This window comes from Dermacentor andersoni, chromosome 6 (genome assembly GCF_023375885.2).
Source record: "Dermacentor andersoni chromosome 6, qqDerAnde1_hic_scaffold, whole genome shotgun sequence".
Lineage (NCBI taxonomy): Eukaryota > Metazoa > Arthropoda > Arachnida > Ixodida > Ixodidae > Dermacentor > Dermacentor andersoni.
In genome coordinates, this window is record NC_092819.1 from 163,264,113 (window position 1) to 163,291,168 (window position 27,056).

General features: G+C 44.6%; 2 protein-coding genes across 2 annotated transcripts in view; one reads left to right on the plus strand and one right to left on the minus strand.

The window, feature by feature from the left end:
• Rai1 (Rat1 Interacting Protein 1) overlaps positions 1 to 7,904 on the plus strand; it is a 47,285-nt gene extending 39,381 nt beyond the window's left edge. Inside the window, exon 6 of the mRNA XM_050172057.3 lies at positions 4,034 to 7,904. Coding sequence (XP_050028014.2) covers positions 4,034 to 4,154 — 121 coding nt within the window. The 3' untranslated portion in view covers positions 4,155 to 7,904. The remainder of the gene's footprint in view (positions 1 to 4,033) is intronic.
• A 14,317-nt stretch (positions 7,905 to 22,221) lies between these two features.
• LOC126523687 (RNA transcription, translation and transport factor protein) overlaps positions 22,222 to 27,056 on the minus strand; it is a 50,712-nt gene continuing 45,877 nt past the window's right edge. The window contains exon 8 of the mRNA XM_050172291.3: positions 22,222 to 22,510. Coding sequence (XP_050028248.2) covers positions 22,356 to 22,510 — 155 coding nt within the window. The 3' untranslated portion in view covers positions 22,222 to 22,355. The remainder of the gene's footprint in view (positions 22,511 to 27,056) is intronic.

Below are 27,056 nucleotides of genomic sequence, written 5' to 3' on the forward strand. Positions count from 1 at the left end.
CGTCATTTTTTTCTTTGTCGGCACTCTCTTGCAGGGCGGTGGAAGTTGATTTCTATCTTGATTGGCGCTGCTCTTAGCTTGCTTATCAGCGCCGTTCGCGAGGTATTCTCGCTCTCAGTGGCAACGCGGTTTCGGTTCCGCCGCGTGATCGCAACGGAGGCGCGTGAAACCTGGTTTTTCTCTTTTTCGCCACGCTCTCGCAGGGGTGGTGGAAGTTGATTTCTATCTTGATTGGCGCTGCTCTTAGCTTGTTTATCACCGCCGCTCACGAGGTGTTCTCGCTCTCCGCGGCAACGCACGCAGAGATGTCATGTGTGAGCGAACACAACTCCTCGCTCCAAGAGATTAGACACGCATTTTAGGTGTGCAGACTGCGATAAGGCGCTGTGCGTAGACCCGTGTTTCAAGGAGTACCACGCTCGGAAATACTATTGAACATTTTGCAGTTCTGAGTGATGCCGACACCAAAATACTGTTCCTAATTATCTTTTACTATTTATTCCCGACTTTATACATTTTGTACATTCAAGATCCGCAATAAAGTAATTTGACCACCTGGGAAAGTGTTTTTCAAAATAATTCGACCCTCAAAGGGTTAATAGAGCCTCTTCCGTGTTTTTTTTTTTTTATAACCATATTTATATGGTGACAATAGATTTCATTTGTCGAGATATTTCGTAAGTCACTTATTTATAAATCTTTTATATATATTCAAGAATACAGGTAGCACGCATATCGGTCAATAAATTGTCAATTCATAAGCACTGCCGCCTTTATGGATAGGAGTAATATTTGCCACTTTAAGTTTTGTCAGGAAAGTTCCCACCAGAAATGAAAAATTTATGAGATATGGTAATATAGGGCTAAGTGGTAATGCGGCTGTCTTCACTGGAGCCATCTTTATGTCAATCATAGCCACTTGAACCGTTGCTCCTTTGTTCTTTATGTATCTGCACACCTCATCTGGTGATACTTCGTGTAGCACGAGAGAATTTAGCTGGTTACCTGCTTCCACTTCATATTGCATTGTATCCTCATCACCAACAACCACATTCACAAAGTACTGATTAATTGCATCGCAAGCTCCCTACCCTTTAAAGTAATATTGCTTTTAAGTAATATTGTTAACTTTTATTTGTTTAGGTGCATTGCATGGTACTGTTCTTCCAGTTAAAGCTTCCATATTTTTGCGAAGTCCGATTTTATGCGCGAGAACATGTTTTCATGATAGGCTATCTTTGCTTTCCTAGTGTCACTGTTTAACCTGTTGCAGAATTGGTTGAACTATTGCAATATTTTAATATCTCAGCTAGCAAGAAATCAGAATTCTTTTCAAGGGGTCGCTATTTATCCATGGCTCTCTGTTTTTACCCTTTCTCATTTTCAGCTGTTGCAAAAAATCAGTGTTGTATCATTCAAACTCATGTCCCTGCAGTAACATACACTTTGCAGCGGGAAACCACTGCGCTATACGTGCAACATTATCTCTGGGTAATTTGTGTGAGGTGTCGTGCCTGGCTCACACTCTAAGAATGGTGGGGTTTGTGCATGTAGTAATATGTGGACAGTAGAACCTCGTTGATACGATCCCGTTACTTACAATATCCCAGTGCTAACGTTCATGATCGAGAACACGAAAACTTGCCCAGTACAGTTACACATCTTTTTTACCAGTTTATACTTTCCCGGAAAACACAACCTCTCAGTGCCAACATTGAGTAGATCGCCAAACTATGATCAAATGATACACATCTTACGTAAACAAGAAGCAGCGGCAGGCGCACGCAATCAAAAACAGTAGCCGTCCGCTGGAGGAGCTTCCCCTCAGTGTTCTCATGTGAAGATGCCGGTGCGCGCTCAATTTCCTGTTAAGCTACAAGCGAATCTCCTCCCAGGTCGTTGTGCGCCACATTCACAGCTTTTGCCACCTACCCTACTGCAATAAGCACCTTCACCTGTCTGTTTGCACGTTTGCCCTCCAGCTTGATTTCGTTTCGGCTTCCTGTCACTGTCATAAAACACAACACCATAGGAAAACGACAACGTAGTGTGTGCATTTTGGGTTGCTTGGGCCCCACCAGATCGAAGCGTGTCAACGTTTAGTGTTGCTGCGATTCGCGCCAAATGGGCACATCAAACCTTCTTGCCAAAATGCCCCGCTCAAACACGCTGCTGACCTGGGCCAAATTCGAGGAGCACAAACGTACGTATGCCGAAGCCGTAAAAACTAGAACACTCTTTTCGGGGCGCCACCAGCTCAACTCGCGTCGCCGTCTCGTGCTGCAAAGATTTGCGCAACGCTTCGCGTTATCTAGATGTCAACTAACGTTGAGTCTGTCAATCTTCTGTGACTCCACATTGTACATTTTCCTAGTTAGTATGTTTTCTCTCACATTTTTTTTCCAATACGTATGAATGAGGCTCTACTGTACTAGTACTGTACAGGATGAGCACCACACTGTGTGCGTTGCAAGGAAGCTGAAGGTACAGTTGCGGGCAACATGACCTGCACGACTGTGCCGACATAGGAAAAATTGCAGACCTAAGCACAGTTTTAACTACTGGTACATATTTATTTAACTAATATTTCGTGTGTCCAAGCTGCTGTTCAGTCTTGGAGCTCCTTCGACCGTGGGCAAGGATGTTGCAGGTCATCTAGCATGCGACTGTACACTGAAACAGCGCAGTGACATGAGGACAAGAAAACAACTACAGGACTAACACTGAGTGCCAAATAACCTTTCTTGAAAGATACACCAGCCATCCATAGTCATGTCAGACTGGGCAATGTTTCAATGACCAAACAAGACAGCGTAAAAACAATGTAAAAAACTATCTACAGTAGCCACTCACTGTAACAAATGCACATGCACTACGCTGTCTAATAGCACCAGGTTCCTGAAAAATATGCGACAACCAAAAAGTAAATTGTAGAGGCATACTGTATAGCAAAAGACAAAAATAACTGTTTCAGCATGACGTCACTCGGCCTCTCGAAACCAGAGATGTTATATCTGGATAAACAACTGCACCTACGAGTGCAGCCTCGGCTGTGGGAGGCCAGTGCTGCCGCTGGGTACCCACCGGTGCTCGGACACCTCTACACTTGGAAAGGCGTGTTTATCACCAACTTGAAGGCATCCCTACCTCAATAAGTACATTTGGTGTGCCACAGGGTTTCCCATGCTCGCCATAGGAGCAGCCCAAACTTCTTCTTCTTTTTTTTTAAGCTCACGAGGGTTTCGATGGAAGCTTAGTGCGCAGGCTCCTGAAGAAATCCGAACGCCAGGTTGGGGTACATTCTTGCCCATTTGATTACCATTGGGTGCCCGGCAACGCTGGGAATCGAGCCCACAACCTCCCGCAGCCGAGGCAGGCGCTCTACAGCTAGGCCGTGGCTACATCTACAGGTGCAGGCGTTTATCCAGAAATAACATATCTTGTTTTAAAGGGCGAGTGATGCCATGCTGACACCTTATCATTGTCTTTTGCTGTACAGTATGCTTGTATAATTTCTTTCTATTTTTTTTGGTCGTCACATTTTTCAGGAACCTGTGCCAGCTGTGCGCATTCCTGTCACTCCAAATGTTTTTTTTTTTTTTTTTTTTTGACATGGCTATAAATGCTTGGTGCTTCTTCTATTAAAGTGTAGTTGGTAGTCAGCACTAGACCTGTTGTCGTCTTCTTGTCCTCATCCCATCATGCTTGTTCAATATACCTTCAAGATGAACCAAGATGGACCTTGCCAGAGTCAAGTTTTGCCAGCAAGGAAATTGTTTAGAAGGTGATGGTGTCAGCTGTGAGAGTCTGCTGCTGCCGCAGTAAATCACTTCCGTGCGAGAGGAATTACCGAAGTTTGCTGATTTATTTTTGTGCGAGCCCTAGGCAGTCAAAGGTAATCCGAAGCGCCTCCCCTGCAGTGTCTCGCCCCACGGCACAGCGTCGTGCTTGAGAGCTGGACAAGTTTGATGTGCCTGAAAATGGATTGCTTTGCATGTGATCCGAATGCATTTTTTTGTTGTGGTCTGCACAGGGTGGTCTACCTCTTCCAGTACCTGCCCTCATCTGGTGAGATTGTCTGCACGCATCTCGCCGATCCCGGGGAGTTTGCTGTACTGCCCGACTGGTACCTGCAGGCATTTGATGCCACATGATGTGCGACTGCACCTTTCACGTGCTTGTTATGACTGTGCTGACTGACGAGTTCCGGAACTGGGCATTATGCCATGTATGATGTCTTGTCGAAGTTCACGTCTCTACTGAGTGCTCGCTGGCCTTCCGAGAGGGTGGAACATGCAGGCTGTTCGAGGCAGATGTGGGTGGTGAGTGCGATGTTGCCAGCACTAGTTTTGAAATAGGCTGGCTGAGCTGGACGCTGTCTGTAGACGATGTGACAAACAACAGAAAGCAGAAGACTGGGGGGGGGGGCTTTAACGTACAGGACTTTGATACTAGAATGTAGGAATACGTTGTGAATGTTACTGGAATAGGAGGGCCAGGCATACATCAATTGTGCAGCTAAAGTATTGGCTGATTTCTGCTCAGATGTTGCACATGGGTGGAATTTTGCGGTGAACTCAGTTTGATAACATGATTGCCTTCACTGGCCTGTTTTGTTCACAGTTAAGCTGAAGTGTCATTACAGCCTTGTCATGAAAACTGAGTTTACTGCAACAAAACAGTGGCACCTTGATTTTCTTCTTGACTGTGTGAATTTGACTACCTTTGACAGCTTACCTTGAAAATTTGGCTACATCTGTCACTTTTATTTTCCATTCTTTTTTTCTGAGAAAATTTAACTGCACTAGTAGAGTTTCATTTGTTTTTGACTACATGAAATGCAGTGCTGCTCCATCTCAATGATGTCGCAATTTGCAGCTTGTTTTATATCAGTTACTACATTCCAGTATTAATGAAGTTTACCCACAACGACCTAGAGGGAAAAGTGTTGCCCTTGTGTACGTGGGAGTGCTGGTAACTAAGGCGAGCTTCAGGTTTGGCATCCTCCTTCGAAAGCCAGGGCACCATGTCTGGCGACACTGGTCCCTGCTGGGACTGCATATAATAAGATGTCATTTTTATTACAATGTTATACAAGAATTTATTATTAAAGCTAAACACTGAAGCCTGAATTGTACATTTAGTTGGAAATGCAGTACGGTTGATGACTTGCTATATTTTAAAAGTGTTTTTTAAATCTTATTTATCTGAACAAACATAAATGCGACATGCCAAAAAAAACGTGTTGTTTTGAAGATTTAATTCCGACAGGACTTCATTTGCACAGCCATTACCATGTTTCATGACAAGCTATACATACTCAAAGACGAGCCGAGTGCTCAGCAGACGCATGATGTTGCGGCTCCTTTTAACAAACTCACATAGACAGTAGTGCCAGGTTTCCCTCTAGGTGGTATTGTGGGAAACCACATGCCACTAGTGAACGGTGTGTCTTCTGCTTTAGTGCTCGTCGTCTGCTACCATTGTCTGGCACTGGTTTTTGCCACATTCAGACAGGCCGGTTTGCGTCACACAGATTGCATGAGCATGCCCTCGGAGACAGGGCGGCCCACAAAGGGCCCTGTATATTGTAGGCCATGGTGCGAGTGAATGGGTGCCTCCTTTCACGAGAAAAAGGCGCTGATCTCAAAAGGAAGGTGCTGTGCACCTTTGAAAACAGTGTTTTCTAGGTTGCCAGTGCCTAACACTGCTGAGGCCCTTAACATATTGTATTTGCAAATTCTTTTTTGAGAAGTGTTGCCGTAGTGTAAATTGTTGAGGCACAAGGCAGTGTGCATATGAGAAACAGCTCTTGCAAGAAGAAATGTATTTATCACTGTATTTAACAGTGCCTGCTTGACTGTGGGATCTTATTAAACACACTGGGAGTGGAAGGAAAAAAAGGATGAAAGAAAAGCCATAGTTAAAGCTGAAGTTTGCAATTACCTGTGGGCATAATCTCATTATTTGCTAATTTATAACAGTGTCAAGCTTAGAAAAATATTTCAGCAGTTATTCCTATGTTTGGTCTCCATACAGTGGAAGTTGTAAAATGCCGTCTGAGGAGCCTTCTCCTAAAATAATTTTTCAAATCGGTTCATCACTGGAGGAGATAAAAAGAAATTAGCTTTCCTGTTACCAGTGCTGCCTGGCGGCAACTGTCACTGCCAACGGAGACACTCTTCCCATTTTTCTCGGCTAGTATCCCACGTGCAGTATTCCTTCGCTGCCTTCTCCCATACCAGAGCCGAGGGACTGCATCTTGCTCGGGCATTGAGCCTTCCCCCCCCCCTGCTTGTCTTTTTTTTTCTTTTCCTTTTCTGCTGTGACGTGCATTTACAGTGGCGGCATTGCATCTCCCGCATTGGATGATTAACCAAAATCACGTGCCGTGGTGAGTGACGTAGCTACTAACGGTGCATTTTACATCATGGTGCGTGTGACCTCAATTCTCGAGCTGGGAGTCGAGCTTCTTTAAGACAGAGGGTACACAGCGTTTGGTTTAAAACTTTAGCTGTTTTTGCGGCACGCAGTGCTGTAATACTTTGCAGATACAGTCGCCAGCACGCAATATATAGGCTGCGCTTGTCTGTTTAAAATGGCCAAAGCTGCTTAGGCACCCTTTAAGGTGAGCAGCTTGTAATTTGTGTCTCGCTGTATAAGTTAGAAAGGCTTCTACGTGCTGAAACTTGGAATTCGAAAGTGAAGATAGTGTGATACACACAGGACAGAAAAAAGAGAATGAGACATCCGAGTGCCAACTTGCAGCTGACAACCCGATGAAAACCCTCTGTGGACTGTGGCGGCATGTGCAAGGCCAGCCACAGTCACTCCCATTGCCACGAAGGTATACATGGGCATTAAAGCACTGCTTACAAAGCACAAAATGATGTAAACGAGCTAGGAAAACTGGAAGGCAACCTCGAACATGCAAGAATAACAGTATGCAAAATACTGGGCACGTCGTGCATGCCTGAAGAGCTGTATCCGCAGCGTAAGGAATTATTTCTTTTTCTCTGAGTGAAAGAGATGGCACGCTGGCACAAGTGTCCAGCCCCAACCCACCACTGCTTCAGTGACCTCCTTACCTTAGCATGCTAAAGAATGACCGTCTCTTTGAATTATCTGGTCTTTTCTTTTTTTTAGGTCATTTTATTCTTTGCATGCAATGTCTTTTCATCATGTGCACTTTCATGGTGTTAGGAGTGGTTGTAGCTGTCCTTGGCACATGTGCCGCAGCCCAAGGCGCTGGAGTGTTTTCATCAGGTTGTCAGCTGAAAGTTAGCGCTGGTATTTCTCGTTGTATTCTTTGGGTCTTGCGTGTGTTGCTTTAGTTTAACTATTTAATGATGTACAGTACCAACGGGCTGAAATGTCTACACTTTCGAATTTCAATTCTGTGTACCGAGGCTTTGCAGGAACTTGGCTTTCTTGCAAATTCTGTGTCCCTCACACTTTTATGGACAGTGGTCTCTGGTGTGCGCAGTGTAAGCTATACTCTTTAGGTGTGGGCACGGTCCTTGCACGATGGGCTGGCCACGCTGCTGGAAGTGTTCTTCTGGGGGCTGTTTTCTGCAAGTGTTTGTTTTGATGCGAAAGCATTAAATGGCTCACGAGGCAGGCAGTCCAGCATTGGTGGTCTGACCACATGATGGTACAAAAAGGATACAAACCCCCCCACCTTTGGTGGTAATTAAGGCAAAGTTAATTGAGGTAGACTTAAGGCACTCAATCCCTCGACCTTAGTCGAACCCACGACCTCCTTGCATTGTGGCATAATGTCTAAGCACCACGTGGCGGTCGCAATGCTTTCACATTTTTCCACATAGGGATAATTAAGTGCGCCTTGAATTTTTTTGTGTGTGCAACGAATAAAATGTCGTGACTTTTTTTCATCATCAAAATTTCGTCGTCAGGTACAGTTTTGTGCCAAGACACAGCATGAACTCTATTTTAAGAGCTACTAAAAAGACATGTAACATATGAATACTCGTTGCTGGGCTAGTTGGTTCGTCTTATTAGCCAATGTTAAGAGGCAACCGAAGGTGGAAAAGAAGTTCAAGACAGGAAAGATGACAGTTGCAAGTGACGCTCTTGTCCTGAACATTTTTCCCACGCTTCAATGCGTCTTAAGAGTGCGTAATAAAAAGCTATGCTTTCGGTGCGCCATTCAAACCTATCCCGTGAATAATCATTAACACCCTGCCACTGACAAGGCGGTAACATGTGCTCCGGTCCTGTGTGTGATGAGCGAGCAGACTGCCTGCCAGTTGCCATGTCGACAAGAATCTTTCCTTTCATTCTACTGGTATGCTGCACTGCTTTTTCATTGAGTGATGCTGCGATCATCGGTCTGTTTAAGGGCAGTGCGGAGGGATATTATCTGGAAGTGCTTGCAACAGCACTCATTGCGCTGGGTTCCACAGCTAAAGAGTACATCTTGCAACATGGTGGTGTGGGACAAGTCTGCTTGGGACACTAAGAGAAAATACGAAGTCAAACTAGATTGAAAGATCAGGCTTTGTAATCCGTCTTTTGTAAGTGAGAAATATGACAGCGATGTGAAATCAAGGTGTTGTCACCTCTTGTGGAGTGTGGTCATGTGACATCAGCACTGGCCAATTCAGAGAGGGTGGCATAGAGGGAGGTCACGTGAAGATTATGTCAACTCATCCTTTTTGGCATTGGCAGTTGAAATTGAAGAGCAGCAGCAGGACCTTTGGCAGCCATTCTTTACGGAACAGTGTCGTATTAGGGCTATTTCTTTTACCTACACTTGTACAGGCTTGTACAGACGAGTGTAGTTCTGGGCAGACTAGCTATGATGTCATATATGCTCACTTCACTATAGCCAATCACAGCAGACTGTGCATCGTCTTCTGTATTAGCAAACAAAAGTGCCTGGCATTCCACTTCGCCTGGCTTCGCACCCACCAGCTCCATGTGCAGTGTGTTTCTACGAAGACCTTAAGTAATATTTAAAAATGGCCATCTTGAACTAAAAGGCGGTCCCTTCGGGGACGTGCCGTCAGCAGTGGCGACCACGGGGTGATGGGTGATGTGCGGTAATTAGTGTGTAATTAACAACATTTTAATAATCAACTTTCTAACTTCTAATTTCAGTGGGCTCATTGTAATTGGGAAATTGAAGCAAACTTTCCATACAAGCCACATCAATGTTCCGATCTGGAAAAAATGCGCTTACCCGTGGAACTGTGGCACGATGACTTTCGGCGATCAGAGCATGCGAAACCAAAATTGGGAGGCTGCAGCGAATGTAAAGCCACACCCTTTGAGGCAACGTTCTGCTTACGTCACCTCAGAGGGCGTGGCTTCGCGCTCGCCGCAGCCTTTCAATTTTGGTTTCGTGTGCTCTGATCGCCAAAATTTATCGTGCCACAGTTCCACGGGTTAGCGCACTTTTTCCAAATCAAAACATTGATATGGCTTGTATGGAAAGTTTTGTTAATTAGTGACTAATTATCACATATCACCTGTCACTCTGTGTGTGGCACAGATAACGGCATTCTCTGAAGAAACCATTCTTTTATTTCAGAATGGCTATCTTGGAATATTACTTTGTCTTCATGGAAACACCCTGCATACATATGCCCTTGCCTGAGCAATAACAGCCGACATACTAGTTTCTTTACACCAACAAAATGTAGACAAACTGCAGCTAAATACATCACAAATTGTTGCAATCGCAATCCATTGTCGCAATCCATTGTTCGCCCCGTGACAGCAACCTCATCCTACCAGTACGTCGAACACCCCGCACAGGCCATCCAAACAGCGTCATCCCGCATCGTTCCCGAACAACTACATTTCAGAAATCATTTTTTGTCCACACAGCTCGCGACTGGAATGACCTTCCCTATGACTTAGCACTAATCCCTGATCCAGTCCATTTCAAGACTGCCATCGAGGAAGCCATGTCATCGTCATGATCCTCATGTAACATTCATTGTTAACCGCCGTTCTTGCGCCCACCCCTCATGTAATGTCCCGCCAGGGACCCTTGAGGTTCAAATAAATAAATAAATAAATAAATAAAATAAATAAAAATGCTCAGCGCACTAAGACGACCTCTCCATGTACATAATACAGCATGTGGTCTGAAAGAGCTACGACTAAGATAACTTTTTCTTCTTGGGAGATTAGGTCACCTTCCTCTGCAGCACACGGTCACTCGAGCATTTCGCTGCTGTCCCTACAGTGAACCTTCACTCTTGTCACCACATATGTACACAATGTACAGATAGCGCTGAGAGTTGCAGACAAAATGGCACTTTGCGTTTGCTAAGCCAGCCTGTTTGTCTGTCATCTGCTGCCTACACTCATCAAAACTAGGGTGTAGAAAGTGTAGTTTTCGTACTACACTTCTGCTATAAGAAACGGCATTGTGTAGGTGCACAGAGCTGCACTTCTTCTACATCAATTAAGAAAAATGGCGACTCCCTACGGTAGCTACACTCATGTAGCCAGTGTAGGTAAAGAAAAAATAGCCCTATTGTGATGTGGAAAACAATGATACACTTCTAGACAAATAATCGATCAATCTAGCTCCCTTAATATTTATCAGCGCAAGGAGTTTGCAAAGATTAAGCACTACCACAAGAGAGAGTGTGATGCAGGAAATGTACAACTCGTCGAAGCACAGTGCGCTATTAAGTTAGTCTCTAGAAAATTTTGTGCAAGAATGTTTAGCAACAACACAAACCACATTGGTGCGGCTGTATTATTTGACCAGCCTCAAGCGCACAACTTCTGGCCGCTGTGGATTAGGTAGTGTGACGGCGCTACGAAATTTGCCTGCCTAAAATGGCAATTGCCTGACGGAGATTGCTGGTAGAGGGCTAGAGGGCTTCGTCCTGTAGTGGACGTGAAAAAGGCTGATGTTGTCATTGGTATGGCTAGGCAGGCACAATTCGCTGGTGTCAGCCTCACAAGGACGTACTAATCACTTTTTTATTTCCAATACATCAGACCCCAAGCAGTAGCTTAATATTGTTTAAATTTAATCTGTTCAAACTGCTCATAGGTCGATAAATATGTTCCATAACGGTTAACATGCAAGCTTGGTTGCACTTAAAGTAATGTATGACAAGAACACAGATGTGAATAGATGCAATCCAGTCACGTTCGTAGCAACCTTGGTCAGTAGTGACATCTGGCAGTGGGATCTGTCTATACACACAGCAGTGTGAAAATGAAACATTGGCAATTTTTGACTTCGCATGTATCGTAAACATCTTCTCAAATAGTCTACTCTCAGCTGCACTCCTCTGTTCTAAGAAGCCAGAAAGCTTGAAGTAACCGTAAAGCATCTACAAATTTCGTTGAAAACATAATGCACAAACAAGATTGTTAGGTTTCTTTGAATTAGCTGAAGTTTTGAATTGTGCTCGAATTACGCAGAGTTCACTGCAATAACGTCTTTTTTTTTTTTTGCCATTTCTGGTCAGAATTTAATGGTTGAAATAACAAATTTATATTCTGTGCACTTAAACAAGAAAAAAACAACTTCTTGAAATTTCAATTCAGTTTTTTATTTTATGCGACAGTGGTCTGTCAGAAATTCAGTATGCTGCAGGGGCCTTACGTTGCTTAAAAATTTTGTATTTAAATTAGAAGTGAGTGAAAAATTGACAAATTATTGAAATATTGTTTTCACACCACGCCAAGGCATTTACACACCTTAGGTGGCAGGTTCCAAAGATGCAGAATCATTTAGAAGAGACCTGTCATCTATCACTTTGTTTCCTTTGGGACTCCAATAAGTGTTTCTATCCTTTGTATACTATTCAAAAGAAATTAATATTCAGGAGCTTCATGTAGTGAATTTTCACATCGGATACAATTCGATTGAACATTTGCACACCCCTAGTTATTGTAAACACTTAGAAATCACTGTAGCCAAAATATGGGTCGATGTGCTTAGATGCTACTTGCTCAAGCGAACGCGTAACCTGGACACTGAGCAGGTTAAGCTGCATGACGACATAGTCTTGCTTTGCACAACTTTTGTACAATTTATCAATTGACCGATTTAATTAAACACAAATGGTTCAATTACACTAATTTTGCATATTTGCTCAAATTGTTTTCTGCTCTGTCCCCCTTTTTTTCCCCTTCAGCTTAGTCTTGTAGTTGGTGAAATTCTACATTAGGCTTTTCTGTTTTTGTGACCACTGAAAATTGTGTCTACATTTGTTGCCCCTGCAGGAATGTCTTGATGGCACTGTAGCTAATTAATTAAGTTAATAAGCTGAGCCTTTCAGAACCGCTTCAAATAATGCTCACCTGTCCAAATAATACAGGTGCAATCATTATAGCTATTTTAGATAAATTTTGGAAGACCAAGTTTGAGTGCATTGTAAGGCATGTTTGCTTTTATGGACATTTTGGTGTGAGGCTTTGGCACATCTAAAATAAGGTGTTCTAATAATAGATGTGTACAAGATCTCTGCATTGACACTTGCTTTAGCGTATAAGTGCACACAGCAGTGGGTGCAACTCATGTTTGAGTGGCAAGTCACAAATTTTTTTTTTTTTTAAATCTGCAAAACGATGGCAACAGATGAAGCTTACGATGAACTTTACTCTATTGTTCGCTGTGGTGTTCAGTGAGTACTCCGGAAGCTTTCTATACAATGAAAGTAACATTACGTAGTTGCTCACATTAATATGCACATAAATGGTGCAGCAAGACAGATATATTGCACCATTATATTATGCATCTCCACCAACTCGCCTAGTTTTTACTTGTGCGCATGTGACATAGAGATTTGAACTGTGTTGAGCTCTGTCTTGAGGACACTGGCCTTGAAGAAGGAGGCACACTGTGTGTGTGTGACATCAGTGGATGACCCCTTCCGAAGACTGACCGGTTGTAAAATATTGGTAATCTTGCAGAGCATTGTGCTCCCTTTTGTCAACTGCAACATGCTCATTTGGTAATAAACAGTTTTCCAGATGCCATGTCCTGTAGATGATCACCTCCTTCTAAAGCTTCAATAAAGTCTTTCAATAGACTTCACGAATGCATCTGCTACTGCTTGCTGCTGTGAAATTGTGTGGCAGTCCTGCATAGCTTTTGCGAAAAACTTTATTAAGCATGCCTTTTGAATGCCTTTTGTAGTCATTACAAGGCACTTGGCTTTAAGAGGAAGCCGAAGACTTAATGGGGGATGGAAAATGATAAACATAAAAGTGAGGTTGAATGGTGGCAATGCTGTATACAGACAAAGATGGTGGCACCTCTTGCCTGTCAGCATTGTTAGCCAGATTATGGGTTTTCTTTAAATGAGAAAGATTGGGCCAGCTGTGGCATTGGTCTTGCTTTCCTACAAACACTGTGGATCAGATACCAACCTATACAAATAATGTATCGTTGAAATTAGGGAAAAATATTGTACAAGTAGTTGTGTAGGTTGCATAGTGCATAGAATGTGAATCAGTCAACCGAGAACGCAACATGATTAAAATCTGTGACACTTCACAGAAATGCACTCTACAAGCCACAAAAAAACTGCAGAAAGGAGCAACATTTGGCTTGTTGGTTTAATAAGGCACAGTAAGTAGCATGAGTAGTAATAGAGACTAGAAAGTTTTGAAGCTGCAGTTGCAGTGGAAAGAACTCTTGCCGGTTTTCTGCTCAGATCTGCAGGTTGGTGTATTCTCTGTATGTTTTGCTCTGTACTTTTTTAACTACACACTGGCTGCTTAGTTTCTTGTGTCTGCAGAATGATAACTAATGCACACTTTGCAAAAAAAAAAAAAAAATTTAGGCACTCGAATCCTTGCTCAACAGGAAGCTTCAATCTTTGATAACCGAAATGGTTTCCATGCTGAAGACAAAGCAGACTCTGGGCTTGATAAGCATGCTTCAATAAATGAGATCATTCAGCTCTTAATTTGAATGACTTGAAGGCTTGAAAGTATGCACCGATTGCCTCAAGAAAGCCTTGACAATTAAAACTGAAGCCTTCACCAGCAATTTTGAAGACGTGGAGCAGTATTACCAACTGAATCATGTGGAGATGAAGGGAATAATGTTACAAAGGGCTGCACTGAAATCTTGAGGCAAGTAGGTGAAGTAGTAATGGACTATCCTGTTAATACTGATGGTATAGACAGTTCACTGCAATCGGGTGACAAGGGTACCATTGGCAGATATTGCAGATGCAACTAGAACAATTTTCTTGACAAAGCAAGCAAGGCCTGGAACATCACAGATTGTTTTTTTTACAGCAGTTAACATGCAGTATGCTCAAAGAACACCTGAGCTTTGAAAACAAAAGGCCCTTTCTGGTGCTCTTCCATAAAAAAAAAATTAATGGCAACACTTGTAGCACTACTTGTAGACTGAAACTTGAAGACAGGAAACGGTGGTACTTGTAGACTGGAAACTGCGGTATCACGGCCTGTAATGTCTTTGTGTAAACTGTGATGCATCACATCACCACTGGCACGGCCAAGTTACGAGGTTTCATTTTTCAATTAGGCTAATGGAAGGCATCCCGACATAGCTTGACTTGGCTAGTCCTCTCGTCTCCTTTCTTCTTACAGCGAAGCTGTTAAGGGCTAGTTTCCCCAGGCTCGTGTCCGTGTAGACACAAAACTCACCATACGTGGGCTGATCCCAAAGATAGTGCAATGCCGAGCCAACCCACAGTGGAGGTGAAGCAGAGGTTAAGCAATACCCATATGTGGGTCGATCCCGAAGATAGTGTAATACCAGGCTGACTCACGGCACAGGTGCAGTTCACAATTAAGGATTAAGGAGCCCACGTACACGGCTTTGCTGGTCATCCTTCTTAACAGAGTGGAAGGGCACCGAGGTTTCTTTTGATGTCTGCGTTTTCTTCGTGCTTTCATCCTTTGACATTATGGGTCAAGAGCATGACATTCTAGAACTTATTCATTGTACAATGTGATAACAAAGACAGTTGATAGTTGGCACTTGTGTCTTCCTAATTTGGGTCTGTTTTCTGTGCTGTTACCGACGTCTTCAAAACCAAAATGCTGTTGAAAAGCTCTCACCCAGAAAATCTGGCCTTCGGTTCTTCCATGTATGTTTTGTGGTATGTTCAAATTATAACCCATTGCCATCATGCTCATGTGTACGTGATGCTTTTGGCTTTTACCCAGTTTTACATAAGTTAACTCGCATATATGTGAATTTGCTACCCGTGCTTTGCAGAGAGTCAAAGGAAGACGTGACCAACGTTACTAGACTAGCTTACAGCCGCTGTCGCCACTTCTGTGACAGCCGCCAGAGGGCAACGCTGTTCCATCGGGCTCCACTGCAGACGCCTCGTCACAGCCTTGAGCTCGTGCGGACGGGCAGTTTGCGCATGTTTCACGCTCGCTGGCGTTCTTCCTCGTCCGAATTAGTGATACCACGAGAAAGCGGTATCCACCTACAGCAATAAGATTCATCGCGCCAGTTCGTTAATACTGAAAAAAGGGTAAACTGCACCAAAGGAAGAAACGCATACAGCGAAGCGCAGAAGCTGCGTTTCTAAATATCGTGTATTTCTTCCTGTCGTCTTAACACTTCGCGCAGTTTAGGCTCACGAGCCTGAATATCTGGCCAAAGTGCGTGATTGTAGGATGATCTTCATCCCCACCGAAGCTTCTCACCAAGCCAAAGAAGCGCTACAAAAAGAAAGATGAGGTCGGTCTTTCTACACACAAGCCACAAAAAAAAAAAAAAAATGAAAGAGAAAGAAAGAAAGAAGTCAGATTTTTCATTCCGCGAAGATGCTTAATCAGCGAAGCTGAAACGTGCGGCCCCTGTGTTTATCACTGGGTTAATCCTGAGGGTTCATTAAAGTATTTCTCAGTTATGAGGTTACACACACAATCGGCTGCGACGGAGAGAACGACGTCACTGGCGGTATGCCCGCAGTCCGCAGTTGTCGCTTGCGTTCGATGTCTCGAGTTTGCTCGGCGGCGTGGTTAGCAGCCTTCGCCTGCGATTTGCCGCTTGTGATTCTTCAAATTAAATTTCTTCAGAATTAAATCTTTCCGTTACGTAAGACCATGAGTGGCTCATACTCCCTTAAGGAATGGCTCATACCCCCGTAAACGCGGCCTCCCTATTACGACGACAGAAGTGAAGTGAAATTCTACGCTGGAAAGATGAACGGCCACGCCGCCAGCTGTGGAAGACGACGACGAATGCGGGAGCAGTGGCACGAGCGCGTGCCGTTGATTTCGCAGAAAGTTCCCGGTCGGCACGAGGAATCGCTCTGTTTCACGCCGAGCGAAGCGTCGCATTGCTGGGAGTACAGAAAAAGTGGTGCGCCGAACTGTTGACATCGTTCCGATAGCGGCCTATGCAGCCAGGTACTCAGCACGTCGGCATCGTCTGCTGATATTCTTAAGAAACTGGGCGAAGGCTACAGTTCCACGGATGACATGCTTGCTGAAATTCGCTGTCAAGAACGAACCACAGAATACACCAACGCTGCACCGCATGCTTTGTCCGGCCCGCCCGCGTAGCCGGCTAGTGAGGAAGTGAAGCCGGGCGCGACTGCAGCGCCACGAAGGCGCGGGCGGGTGGCGGTTCCGCGCAACGGCGCCGAGTTTTAAAACTGAAGCTTGTCTAGTAACGTTGGACGTGACAGTGTACTGCGCAGTGAAGTTTTGTGTGCACATTTGTGGCACCAAGCAGGTACAGTTAAACCTTGACATAATGAACTTCAATATAACAAACTTATTGATATAACAAAGTATTTAACTTTTCATAACCTCTTGTCCATAAAACACCATGTATTTAGAACCTCAACATAACAAAGTGCGTTTGTGTGCAATTTCAATATAACGAAATTTCGCTTATGCCACAGAGGAATACCGAGACAATAAATAGAAACTTCGGCGGACGCAGATCATCAAATAATTGAATTACAAGCGGCTGCTTGCAAACTCTCCTCTCAAATCGCGCGCGGCGCAGCCGCCGAAGTGGAGTCGCGTCATGTTCCGTAAGAAGTCCAAGTGCATTAAGATCCTATCGCGGCCCGCGTGCTATGTGCTTTAGGTGCGAGTGAAGGTGTGCGAGGGTGAGACAAAAAGGATGGTGGCTTCACGAGTGCCGCCTTCCCGCGCGAGCAAAGGGAAAGAGGGCGGGGAGCTCGCTCGTGGTAAAGCGATCAAGCGAGGGCGGAGGGGAAGGTAAGTTGGCGCTTCGCGATTTCTGGCGCGCGTCTCCTCTTTCCACCGCAGCGTCTTCGACGCATTTTAATGTGGAATAAACGTGGTTTCATTCATTCATTCTCGGTCGTGGCTGTGCATGGCTGTAACAGCGTGGCCGAGCGCGTACGCAGCCGCGCACCATGCTTAGAGGTAATCTGCCATCTGCCGCGTGTGCAAAGAGTGGGCGTGGCGGGGCGGCGTGGCATCATGTTAGCTGTCTTGCCGCGCGTTTATTACTGGGAGTTCCGTAATCTCGAGCTTCTTGGACTCGTTAGCAAAAGGGAGACGCAGGGTGTCTACCAACCGGGAAAACCGGGAATTCTCAGTGGTTTTGGATAGTCTGGAAATACTCAGGGAAAACTCGGGGAATTTGTGATTCTGTCGGCGAAGATCAGCAATAATTTTTTTAAAGGGTACGAAACCTGCGGTAATGCTAATGCTGGTGCAAGTAACTCAAGAGAGGAATCGTAACCAATCATCTTTGACGCCGTCTCGTCGGCTGGAGGAGTTGCCAGTGAACAGCCAACGACCTATTTTCCGTATGCCCGATAATTCGGACGGCTTCACGTCACCACCACATACCCCACAGAGTCAGTGTATCGGAACCCTTCGCAGTCCGACTTTCCGGACATTTTGCCGTGACCGCTGGTATGAAACGGCATTAATCAGCCACCACCGCCGCTATTTTGATTACTTCACCGCCTTGAACCGGCGCTATCGCACACAGATCCACTGGCAGCCGTAGCCACCACCGCGGCAACGCTAGGCCTAGCTGCTTCGATGTTGGCTATTAAGCTTCTTGCCGTTCTGTGCCGTGTTTTGGCGCTGACTCCGCCTTAGTAGTCCTCATCAATCGCTTCGAAGGTTGGAAAGCACGGCGCGTTGCATAATGCTGGTTCCTGGAAGTCAGCTTTGCCTCAGTACAGCAATTTACGTGGTGAGGAATACGCGAAAGTATTGTGGTGAAGCATAACAAGCGTGGGAAAGGGGAATTGTCACGTATTTCTTAATTATACACGTGTGCACCAGCATATCCTGTCCCAGTACGAGCACCGACATGCCTAATAAGTGTACTGGCAGGCCTTCAGAGCTTTTTTGGATGCGCCTGTGGCGATTTGAGCCTTTAATGGCCAGCAAAAGACAGGCATTCATTTTGTTTCAAACTGCCCAATTTTTCAGACGTTTTCGCGGCCCCTAGGGAGTCCGAAAAATTGGACAGACTAAAACTGATCAACAGGATGTTTCAAATGGTCCGTGGGGCGAACCCGCATCGGAAGGAGGATGAGAACAGAAAAGACCTACACATTGAGGAAAGGAAGTGTGCCACCGTTTTTTTGGAGAAGCTTGAGCTCAAAAAACAAAGTGTTGGCTGATGCCGAGGTGCAGGTGTCCCTCCGCCAAACCACCAAAATAACCTCTTTAAAGCAGTGAAACACAACACTGAGGCGTTGTATGTCAGGACAGTTGAAGTTGTCTTACCAGCAGTAGAGAGAGAATCTCACTTGTGACAAAGTTCGGGCTTCATACCAAGTGAGTTGATAGAATTAGCTCATACTTGAAAATATTTACTTCTGTAGCATCTTCTTTTTATACCGGTGTCACACGGTGCACTTTTGATCACGTTCAAGCCCGGTCCGGATGGAAACTCTCTACTGCGATTGACTTCCTCGTGCAGCTTGCGCAAAGGAGCCAATCACGACCGAGAAATTCGATCCCGATCAAGCTTGACTGCAACCAAAGTGCCCTGTGTGACACCAGTGTTAGTCGTATTAGTTGCATTTGAGAATGTTCTACTCGAATTGCAATGGGTCTTACCTTTTTTTTTTTTGTAAATATTTTATCCGCTGAGCACCCCTACCTTCCGTTTTCTTTTCGAATAAGATAAACACTACTCCTTAGTATTCAAAATGGATTAAGTATTTTTTATGATTTTTTTTACATGCTCACTAGAGTGTGACAACAGCGGTTGACATGGTGTCAGCCCGTCTTGACTTAAAACAAAGTTCTGCGTCACTCAGGGAATTTGGAAATGTCAACTTGGTAGACACCCTGCAGGTGAACCATTTGCTCCCCGATGCCGGCGCTTTTCACGATAGCTTAGGTCTAGTGCGGGCGACGCTATCAGTCGCGGGGGCGAAGTACACGTGAAAGGGTGGCTGGCTTCGCTTAATTCGTACCGCTGATGCGAAGATATCGTCGACGTGGCATAAAATTGTATCGTTCATCACCGACTTTCAAATTTCATCAAAATAAATTGTTTTTTCATTCAAATTTGTTTTTTCGATAGCCTTATAATTAGGAAAATTCTGCAACCCCTTTCCTTGCAAGAAAAATCAATTGGCGACTGTACTTATTTGCATAAAAAATCAAATTTCAATATAGCATAGCAATATGCCGATTTTAGCTAATTCGTTATATCAATGTTTAATTGTATCTGAAATGTTCATTAATAATAAGTGTAGGTGATGGTTACATTACATCATGGCTGGATGTCCCTTCTCCTTAGGTTACATAGTCGAACCTCATGACGAAATTGAATGTGACCGAAAATACCTTCGTTAAATTCAATATTCATAAGTACACTACTGATATCAGTGGGGAAAACGAAATGTTTTAAGGCAGGTAAAAAGCAAAAAAACGCAGACAGTGGAAAAAGAACGAGGGCATACAGGGTGCTACTTCCAACTGAATTTATTGTACAAGAAAGCCTGTATATAAACATTCACCATTCATAGCCATAGCACATGCGTCAGAAAGCATTCCATATCTAGATAGCCGACTAACATTGCCCATTGAGGCAACGCCCAGGACGCACACTGGTATAAAAAACATACCCACATAGTGTCCTGCCAATGCGTCGTCTATAATGTGCCACTTTCTCGTGAATGTGTTTGCATCGGTCAAACACGCCGATGTATCAATAATCGCCTGCGAGAATACGCTAACAACTTGAAGTTGGGCAGCAATATGCCTTTGCACTGTGTGCCATACGTGAGTTCACCTTTTCTAGACCAAACTGCTAGAATCGGGAGTTGCAGGGATCAGACCGCGTGAGAAATCTTTGAAGCGTCATGTATTGAACAGCTTGGCACTAGTTGCGTTCACGCAACTAGTGCCAAGCCGGTTGCCAAGTGCGTCACTCTCAAGGAAAGAGCTCAATTAAGTGGTGCCGTGCACCAGCTTTTCTGACCATTCTCTTCTTCGTCTCCTGTCCGTTTCTTTCCTCTTCCTAGAGTTTTGACACATGCGTTTTTGGTGCCTCAGTGTTTTACACCATTTTTATCACCTGTTATGACTTTTTATTCGCCGGGGAAGCACTTTGAGTGTTTCATGGTGCTATTTTCCTTTTACGTAATTTTTGCATCGCCATTTTATCCTTTCGGCAATCTTTTTTTGAGCTACAATGTTTTTTCTGTTTTGTTTTACATTATTGTCACGGCATTGTTTTCTATGAGGGCGTGTCTGCACGTACCGTGCCGTACCATACTGCATGCCTCATAACGAGATTGTGGTTTTGGCATGAAAAACCGCATAATTAATTTGTTTATCCGTGTGCGGCTCGGGCGTTGCCTTGATGGGCAATGGTGTTGGCTATCTAGATATGGAATATTTTCTGACACATGCGTTATGGCTGTGAATGGTGAATGCTTATATATACAGGATTCCTTGCACAATAAATTCAGTTGGAAATAGTGCTCTGTATTTTTTCATCCATTCTTTCCACTGTCCGTGTTTTTTGCGCTTTGCCTGCCTTAAAATGCCGCCATACCAGCTAGCTCGAATACTGACCCTAGTTCAAAACAAAATGTGATTGGGCCTATGCAAATAAGTGTACCTGTGATTCGTGCTTCCTTCTGGTGGGCAAGCAAAGGGTCTCCTGCCCTCGTAGGTGTAATACCATGCCAACAATTGGTATGTCTACAAGACTAAGTTGCATACATACGCTTCAGGCCATTGTTAATAGGCAACTGTGCCATCAATGTGGTCACGCAGAATCAGCTCATTGGCTTACTGGCTATGGGACATCCAAGCCACCGGCCACAATGTTGCACATGCTCTATGAATGATATATCCTAAGACAACAAACAATGACAACACCAAGGACAGCATAGGGAAAATTATCTGCAGTTCATGATTGAATGAATGATTGAATGACCAAGAAAGTCCTTTCTGAAAACCATTTTGAGATACGAGTGAAGGAATTTAGCACGCACTAGAAACTTTATGGCATGGGAAAAATTATATGTTCCATGACCTTTGAACAGACACACGTAAGCAAGATTGTGCTGTAACCTGGAGGATGGCGTCTAGTGGACTGCTTCAAAGAATGTTGAAGGTTGTATGAGATTCTCTGTGACAGTATTGCTATGCTGCATCTTCTATCATAGCCACGTTCACAGTAGGTTGATTTATTATATTAATTTAATGTTTTCTGCCACTGCACTGCCTGTCAGGAAGTCCCAGTAGAGTTACAAACCATGAAGCTTTCTCGTCTATTATACACATTTATATATTGCACATGACAGTTAAATACAGCTACAGCTAAGCTGTATAAGTGTGTTCCGGATACTAGGGACCTGTTTTCTGGCTGTTCTTAGCATTTCATCACCAATACCCTGGTTAGACTTGTATTGGGGCTAAAACGTAGGCTGCGTTGCTGAACACGCATCAGTTTTCACCACTGAAGCCGTACAAACTACTAGCTGAACTCCAATGTAGAGCTGGCAAAACGTGATGTGAGCAGCAAAAATTATGGATTACTGGCTGAAAAAACGCTGCACAGACATTGTTGTCGGTAAGGTACACTAGGTATAATAATTGATACTTACAGATGCACCAGCCAGGATACAGGATAATTACATCAGCCCTCTTTCGAAGCAGGAATTCAGGACTCGGATGCAGGTTGCATTGCTGGCTGACAGCATATCGCCGGACGCCAGCCATGACCTCATGAGAATGGCTGTCAAGCTCCACTTAATTAACAGCTGTGTTGTAAAAGACAACAAACTCGAGAAGCGTATCTGCTAGGCAGCTTTATGCACAACACTGAACAGGACCAGCATACAGTTCGTACACACACACACACACAGATGTGTCCATTTGAGAGAGCAGGCACTGGAGTATAGCAGTGGCGGTGGTGGTGGATGCGTCTAGCGGCCCACTTTTCCCAGCCGGGTGTCGGTCTTTGGGTTTGCCGTGATGGCCTGCACGGCCACAATGGCTTCGTTTATGCGAGTCTGCAGGTCACGCAGGTCCTGCACGTAGAGCAGCCGTAGCACCTTGGCCGCTTGGTTCAGCACAGGGTCTGCAGGATAATCAGTCCAGTTAGCCAGAACTTCCAAGGTACCGCAAAAGTTGCCACCAATTGACTGTTACGGTTTAATTTCTCTTCATTTCCATTGCAGCTTACAGGGGTCCTGAACTACCCCTCGAGCTCAGTGAAAAAACAGATTTCACGGATGGCATATGCTGCTGCGAACATCTTGGCCAAAGTTTGCACTTGTGCACGGTGTGTATGGGGGCTCACAAATGCAGTATGAAGTCATCTTTTCCTCGAACGCTCTCTTTTCAAACAGAAGCCCTCTCCTCACCCATTTCGGAGTTTCCGGTGGCTGCCATATTTCGTCCCATAGCAGATTCCCATTCACTGCTGCCATTAGCCAATAGCTGGAATCAGTCTAGAAGCACGAGCAGACGATGGTCAGCTCACGCTTCTCTGCGCCTGTCTATGTAGGAATGAAACTTTGGCTACACAGCTTATCGATGTCGTAGCTGTCGGGCCTCGCTAATGTCTATCAGTCTGGAACACCCAACTAGCCTCGAACTACATGGAACTTAAGACCAGACAATAAATACGCTACGCCTGCTGCGCAACGTATGGCGGTTAGCATCTACAAAAGACACATACCAGTGCGAGCTTACTCCCGGCTGCTTCTGGCTAGACGTGCTCTGTATTGAGTGCTACATAGTGCACAATCTGGATTTACCTGCTATCTATGCAGAAGAAAGTCGGTTCGCACCACATGGCACCGTCTGGCTGGAGCATGCGCTCCAACCATGGCGTGTGCTTACAGTTGAGCATGGCTGCTGCATAGCGTAAATACTGCGGGCCCCTTGACGAGCCTTCTTGTCATAACGGCTTATCGCCACCGGCACTCCTCCTCTCCTTTATGAACATGGGACATGAGGGCGAATGGTGAAGCTAAATACTGCGCTCGAAGTATCTATGCTTTCTAAGTCTTCTCGAAAAATTATTTCAGTAATGTATTACTGTAAGTTACCACACTCCCTCAAACACGTTTTTGAGGCCTCAAAGAATGTTTTTCAGGGCCCCTTCAAGTTCTTTTGCTATTTTACGTATTCTTTTATATATTTACTATGCTAGCGTGGCCTTCAACATGTGTCACATATTTGTGTCTAGTGCAATTTCCCTCATATACTAACTAGAACTTTGTTCTCAATTGTGAGTTGTGACCTTTATACAGGGTGCAATAGACATTGCTTGTTTATTAACAGACACATTCTCAGTGCCAGAAGTAACAAGCGAGCATGCATGACTGCTGCTGATTTTGAGGACTACTTGCGCCTTCTGGGTAGACGGTTTAAGGCAAAGAATCGGCAAGTGCCTTCCGTAACTGACAATAGTCCAAGCGACGGGAAGATCGACAACCTCAATGTGATCGCTGTGGAATTTTTGCCTCCCAACACAACCACGGTACTGCAACCGATGGATCAGCGCATCATTGAGACCACCCGGAAGCTGTACCACAAGGCTCTCTTGCAGCGCATGCTCACAGCGTATGACGCCAGCAAGAGGTACAACATTGATTTGCTTGGTGCGATCCATTCGCTGTACTTTTCATGGAAAGAACTCGCACCTTCAAAAGTTGCCAACTGCTTTGCACATGTCGGCTTTTCCTATGCTGTCGTCAGTGACCCCGACAATGACCAGCCTGACGATGACTGGACTTGCAGCGATCTGTACGAGGCTGTTCATAATATGGCTGGCCAAGAGGTAGAAGGCGACTTCGAAACATTCGCTTTGGGAGACGCTGCTGCACCCGTGGTTGTCCCAGCGACGGATGTGGAAATACTAATTGACACTGTTGGTGGCCCTGACGAAGACGCAGAGCCGGCGGACGAAGAGCCATGTGAAGTGCTAGCTATGGTGCTTATGTGGAAGTACCTATGCCTGCTGCGAAATAAAGTTGAATGCATGGGCGGCAACCATGGCCTCGTGCAATGCTTGGTAAAATGAGAGCAGGGGTTGCTCGCGTCCAGTGAGAATTGAAACAGCAAAAGCTCACTACCTTTTTTGCACCTAAATAATGTTTTGCTTCACAGAACACTTTGTATTTTGACTTCCTTGCAGTTGTGGTGCAACTAAAGCTCAACTGCTTTAGCTTTTCTCGAGTGGTAGCTTATATCGAATTACTGCACATAAAAATTTTTTTCGCTGTCCCGTTGACTTCGTCAGAATGAAGGATTACTGTAGTTTTGTTCTCTGCGTGCGCAACGTGCAAACAAGCAGACGGAACGGAAGTGCATCCCTCTTGCTACGGTACGAAGTAAAACAAAAACATGCAGACATTTGGTTTGTATGTTTGAACTTTAATTCATTGAATGAAGCAAAAGATTAAACATATAACTGATGTTGCCTGAGAATTGAGAAGCACGGCGTACCTAACACGTATAAGACCTATCTTGGAATATGCGTGTACGCTATGGGACCCCTCTCAAACATGTCTGATCAATAACCTTGAGAAAATTCAGAACATAGCAGCCAGGTTCATCTTGGGTAGGTATGGTAAGAACTATAGTTGCAGTGAAATGAAAAAAGAGCTGAAGTGGGAATCACTTTCGTCATGCCGAAAGAAATTGCAGTTAAAGCTTTTATACCAAATATTTAATAACAAAACTGGAATTGATAGTGAAAGTTACTTAATACAGCAAAATTATATATCTGAACAGACTGACCACAAGTACAAAATTAGGGAATACCAGGCCAGGACGAACCTGTATGCAAATTCTTTTTTTGTAAGAACTATCGCTCAGTGGAATTGACTGACATGTGAGGAAGTGTGCAGTGTGAATAAAGATGTATTTTCAAGATTGTAACCCCCCTGCTGTAGTGCAAACAGGGGCAAACAGCATTTGGTGTGAAATTTCAGCTCTTTCCACGGCGCGCAGCGATGTACAGTTAAACATGAATATACAGAGCTTCAATAGAATGAAATTCTCGATATAACCAAGTATTTAACTTTCCAAAGCCTCTTGTTCATAGAGCACCATGTACTCAGAACTCGGAAAAGGAATGCAGAGATAATGAATGCAAACTACCATGGATGCAAATCATCAAATGATTTAATTACAAGCAGCTGTTCGCAAACGCGCTTCTCAAACCGCGCGACAAGAGCGACCGCCAAAGTGGAGCCGCATGCACTGTGTGCTTTAGGTGCGAGTGAAAGTGTGCAAGGGCGAGACAAAAAGTATGGCGGCTTCTCGAGTGCCACCTTCCCGCACAAGCAAAGGGAAAGTGGGGGAGGAGAGTGAGCTCGCAGTAAAGCGATCAAGCGCGCGCAAGGGGGCAGAGTGGGGCGTAAGTTGGCGTGCCTCGGCCAAGGCTGCGCATGGCTCAAGAGCAGTTGAGCGCTTACACAGCCACGCACCATGCTCTAGAGGTTATCTGCCGCGTGTGCAAAAGAGACGGCGTGGCACCATGTAAACCATCTTACCACATGTTTAGTAATGGACGTTGCATAATCTCAAGTTTCGGAGACCCGTTGGAGCGAGAGGCAGACATAGCATTCGCTCCCCGCTGCCGGCACTTTTTCTGATAGCGTTGTCCCAGTGCGAGCGATGCTATCAGCCGCGGGGGCGGAGTGCATGCGAAGAAGGCATGCCTCACTTCGCTTAATTCGTACCGCCGAAAAGATATCATCAACGTACGCGGCATGAAACTGTACTATTAATCGCCAACTCCTAAATTTATCAAAATGAATTGTTTTGTGATTCAAATTTGCTTTCTTGGATTGCCCGATAATTCTGAAAATTCTGCGACCCCATTCCGTGTAAGAAAAACCAATCAGCAACTGTATATATTTTATGTGTTGCCACTCTGTAAGAATACAGGGAATTTTTTTTTCTCGCACCTCCCTCTCTCGGTTTTCGTTGCATGTTTGTTTTAGAGCTAGTTTGGTCTGGCACATCTATATAATACCGCTCGCGCATTGGTGCGCGCACGGGCGGGTGGCAATTTGAGTTTTGTTTCGTGGGCGGTTTCGGCTTCTTACGCTCGCAAAACTGATGGCTATGTCGTTACTAATCGCTCAAAGGGCGCCCGCCTGTTTCTCGCTCGTTTAGTGCTCACAGGAGTGAGCATAGGATGGATTCTGCCATGCATGCGTTCCCTTTTCTTTTCATTCTTTTGGGGGGGAAGGGGGGGGGAGAGACTCGCAATATCTAATTGCCTCTGGTTGGTAATAAGATGAAGATTAGCAGAAGCTTGTCACACATTTTGCCTTTTTAACGCTCACCTAAGCAGTTTGATTAGGCTATGGACGTAGATATTAGTGTAAGAGCAGGAACATTTGAGACTTGCGAAATATTCTCGTCTGCGCATATTCTATGCCTTGAACTATAACAATGCATCAAAATTTTAATTCTTACAAGTTTATTTCCTTGTTTTATTGTTGTTATTCATGAATAAAGAGTACATATATACCAATGCAAAGTATTTTTTTCTCACTTTACGGTGACCCTAGAAAAATTATGGTAAATTTTTTTTTAAATTAGGTCCCTCAGAAGAATCGGAATCTGCAATAAAAAAAATCGACCCTGGGCGGTCGCAT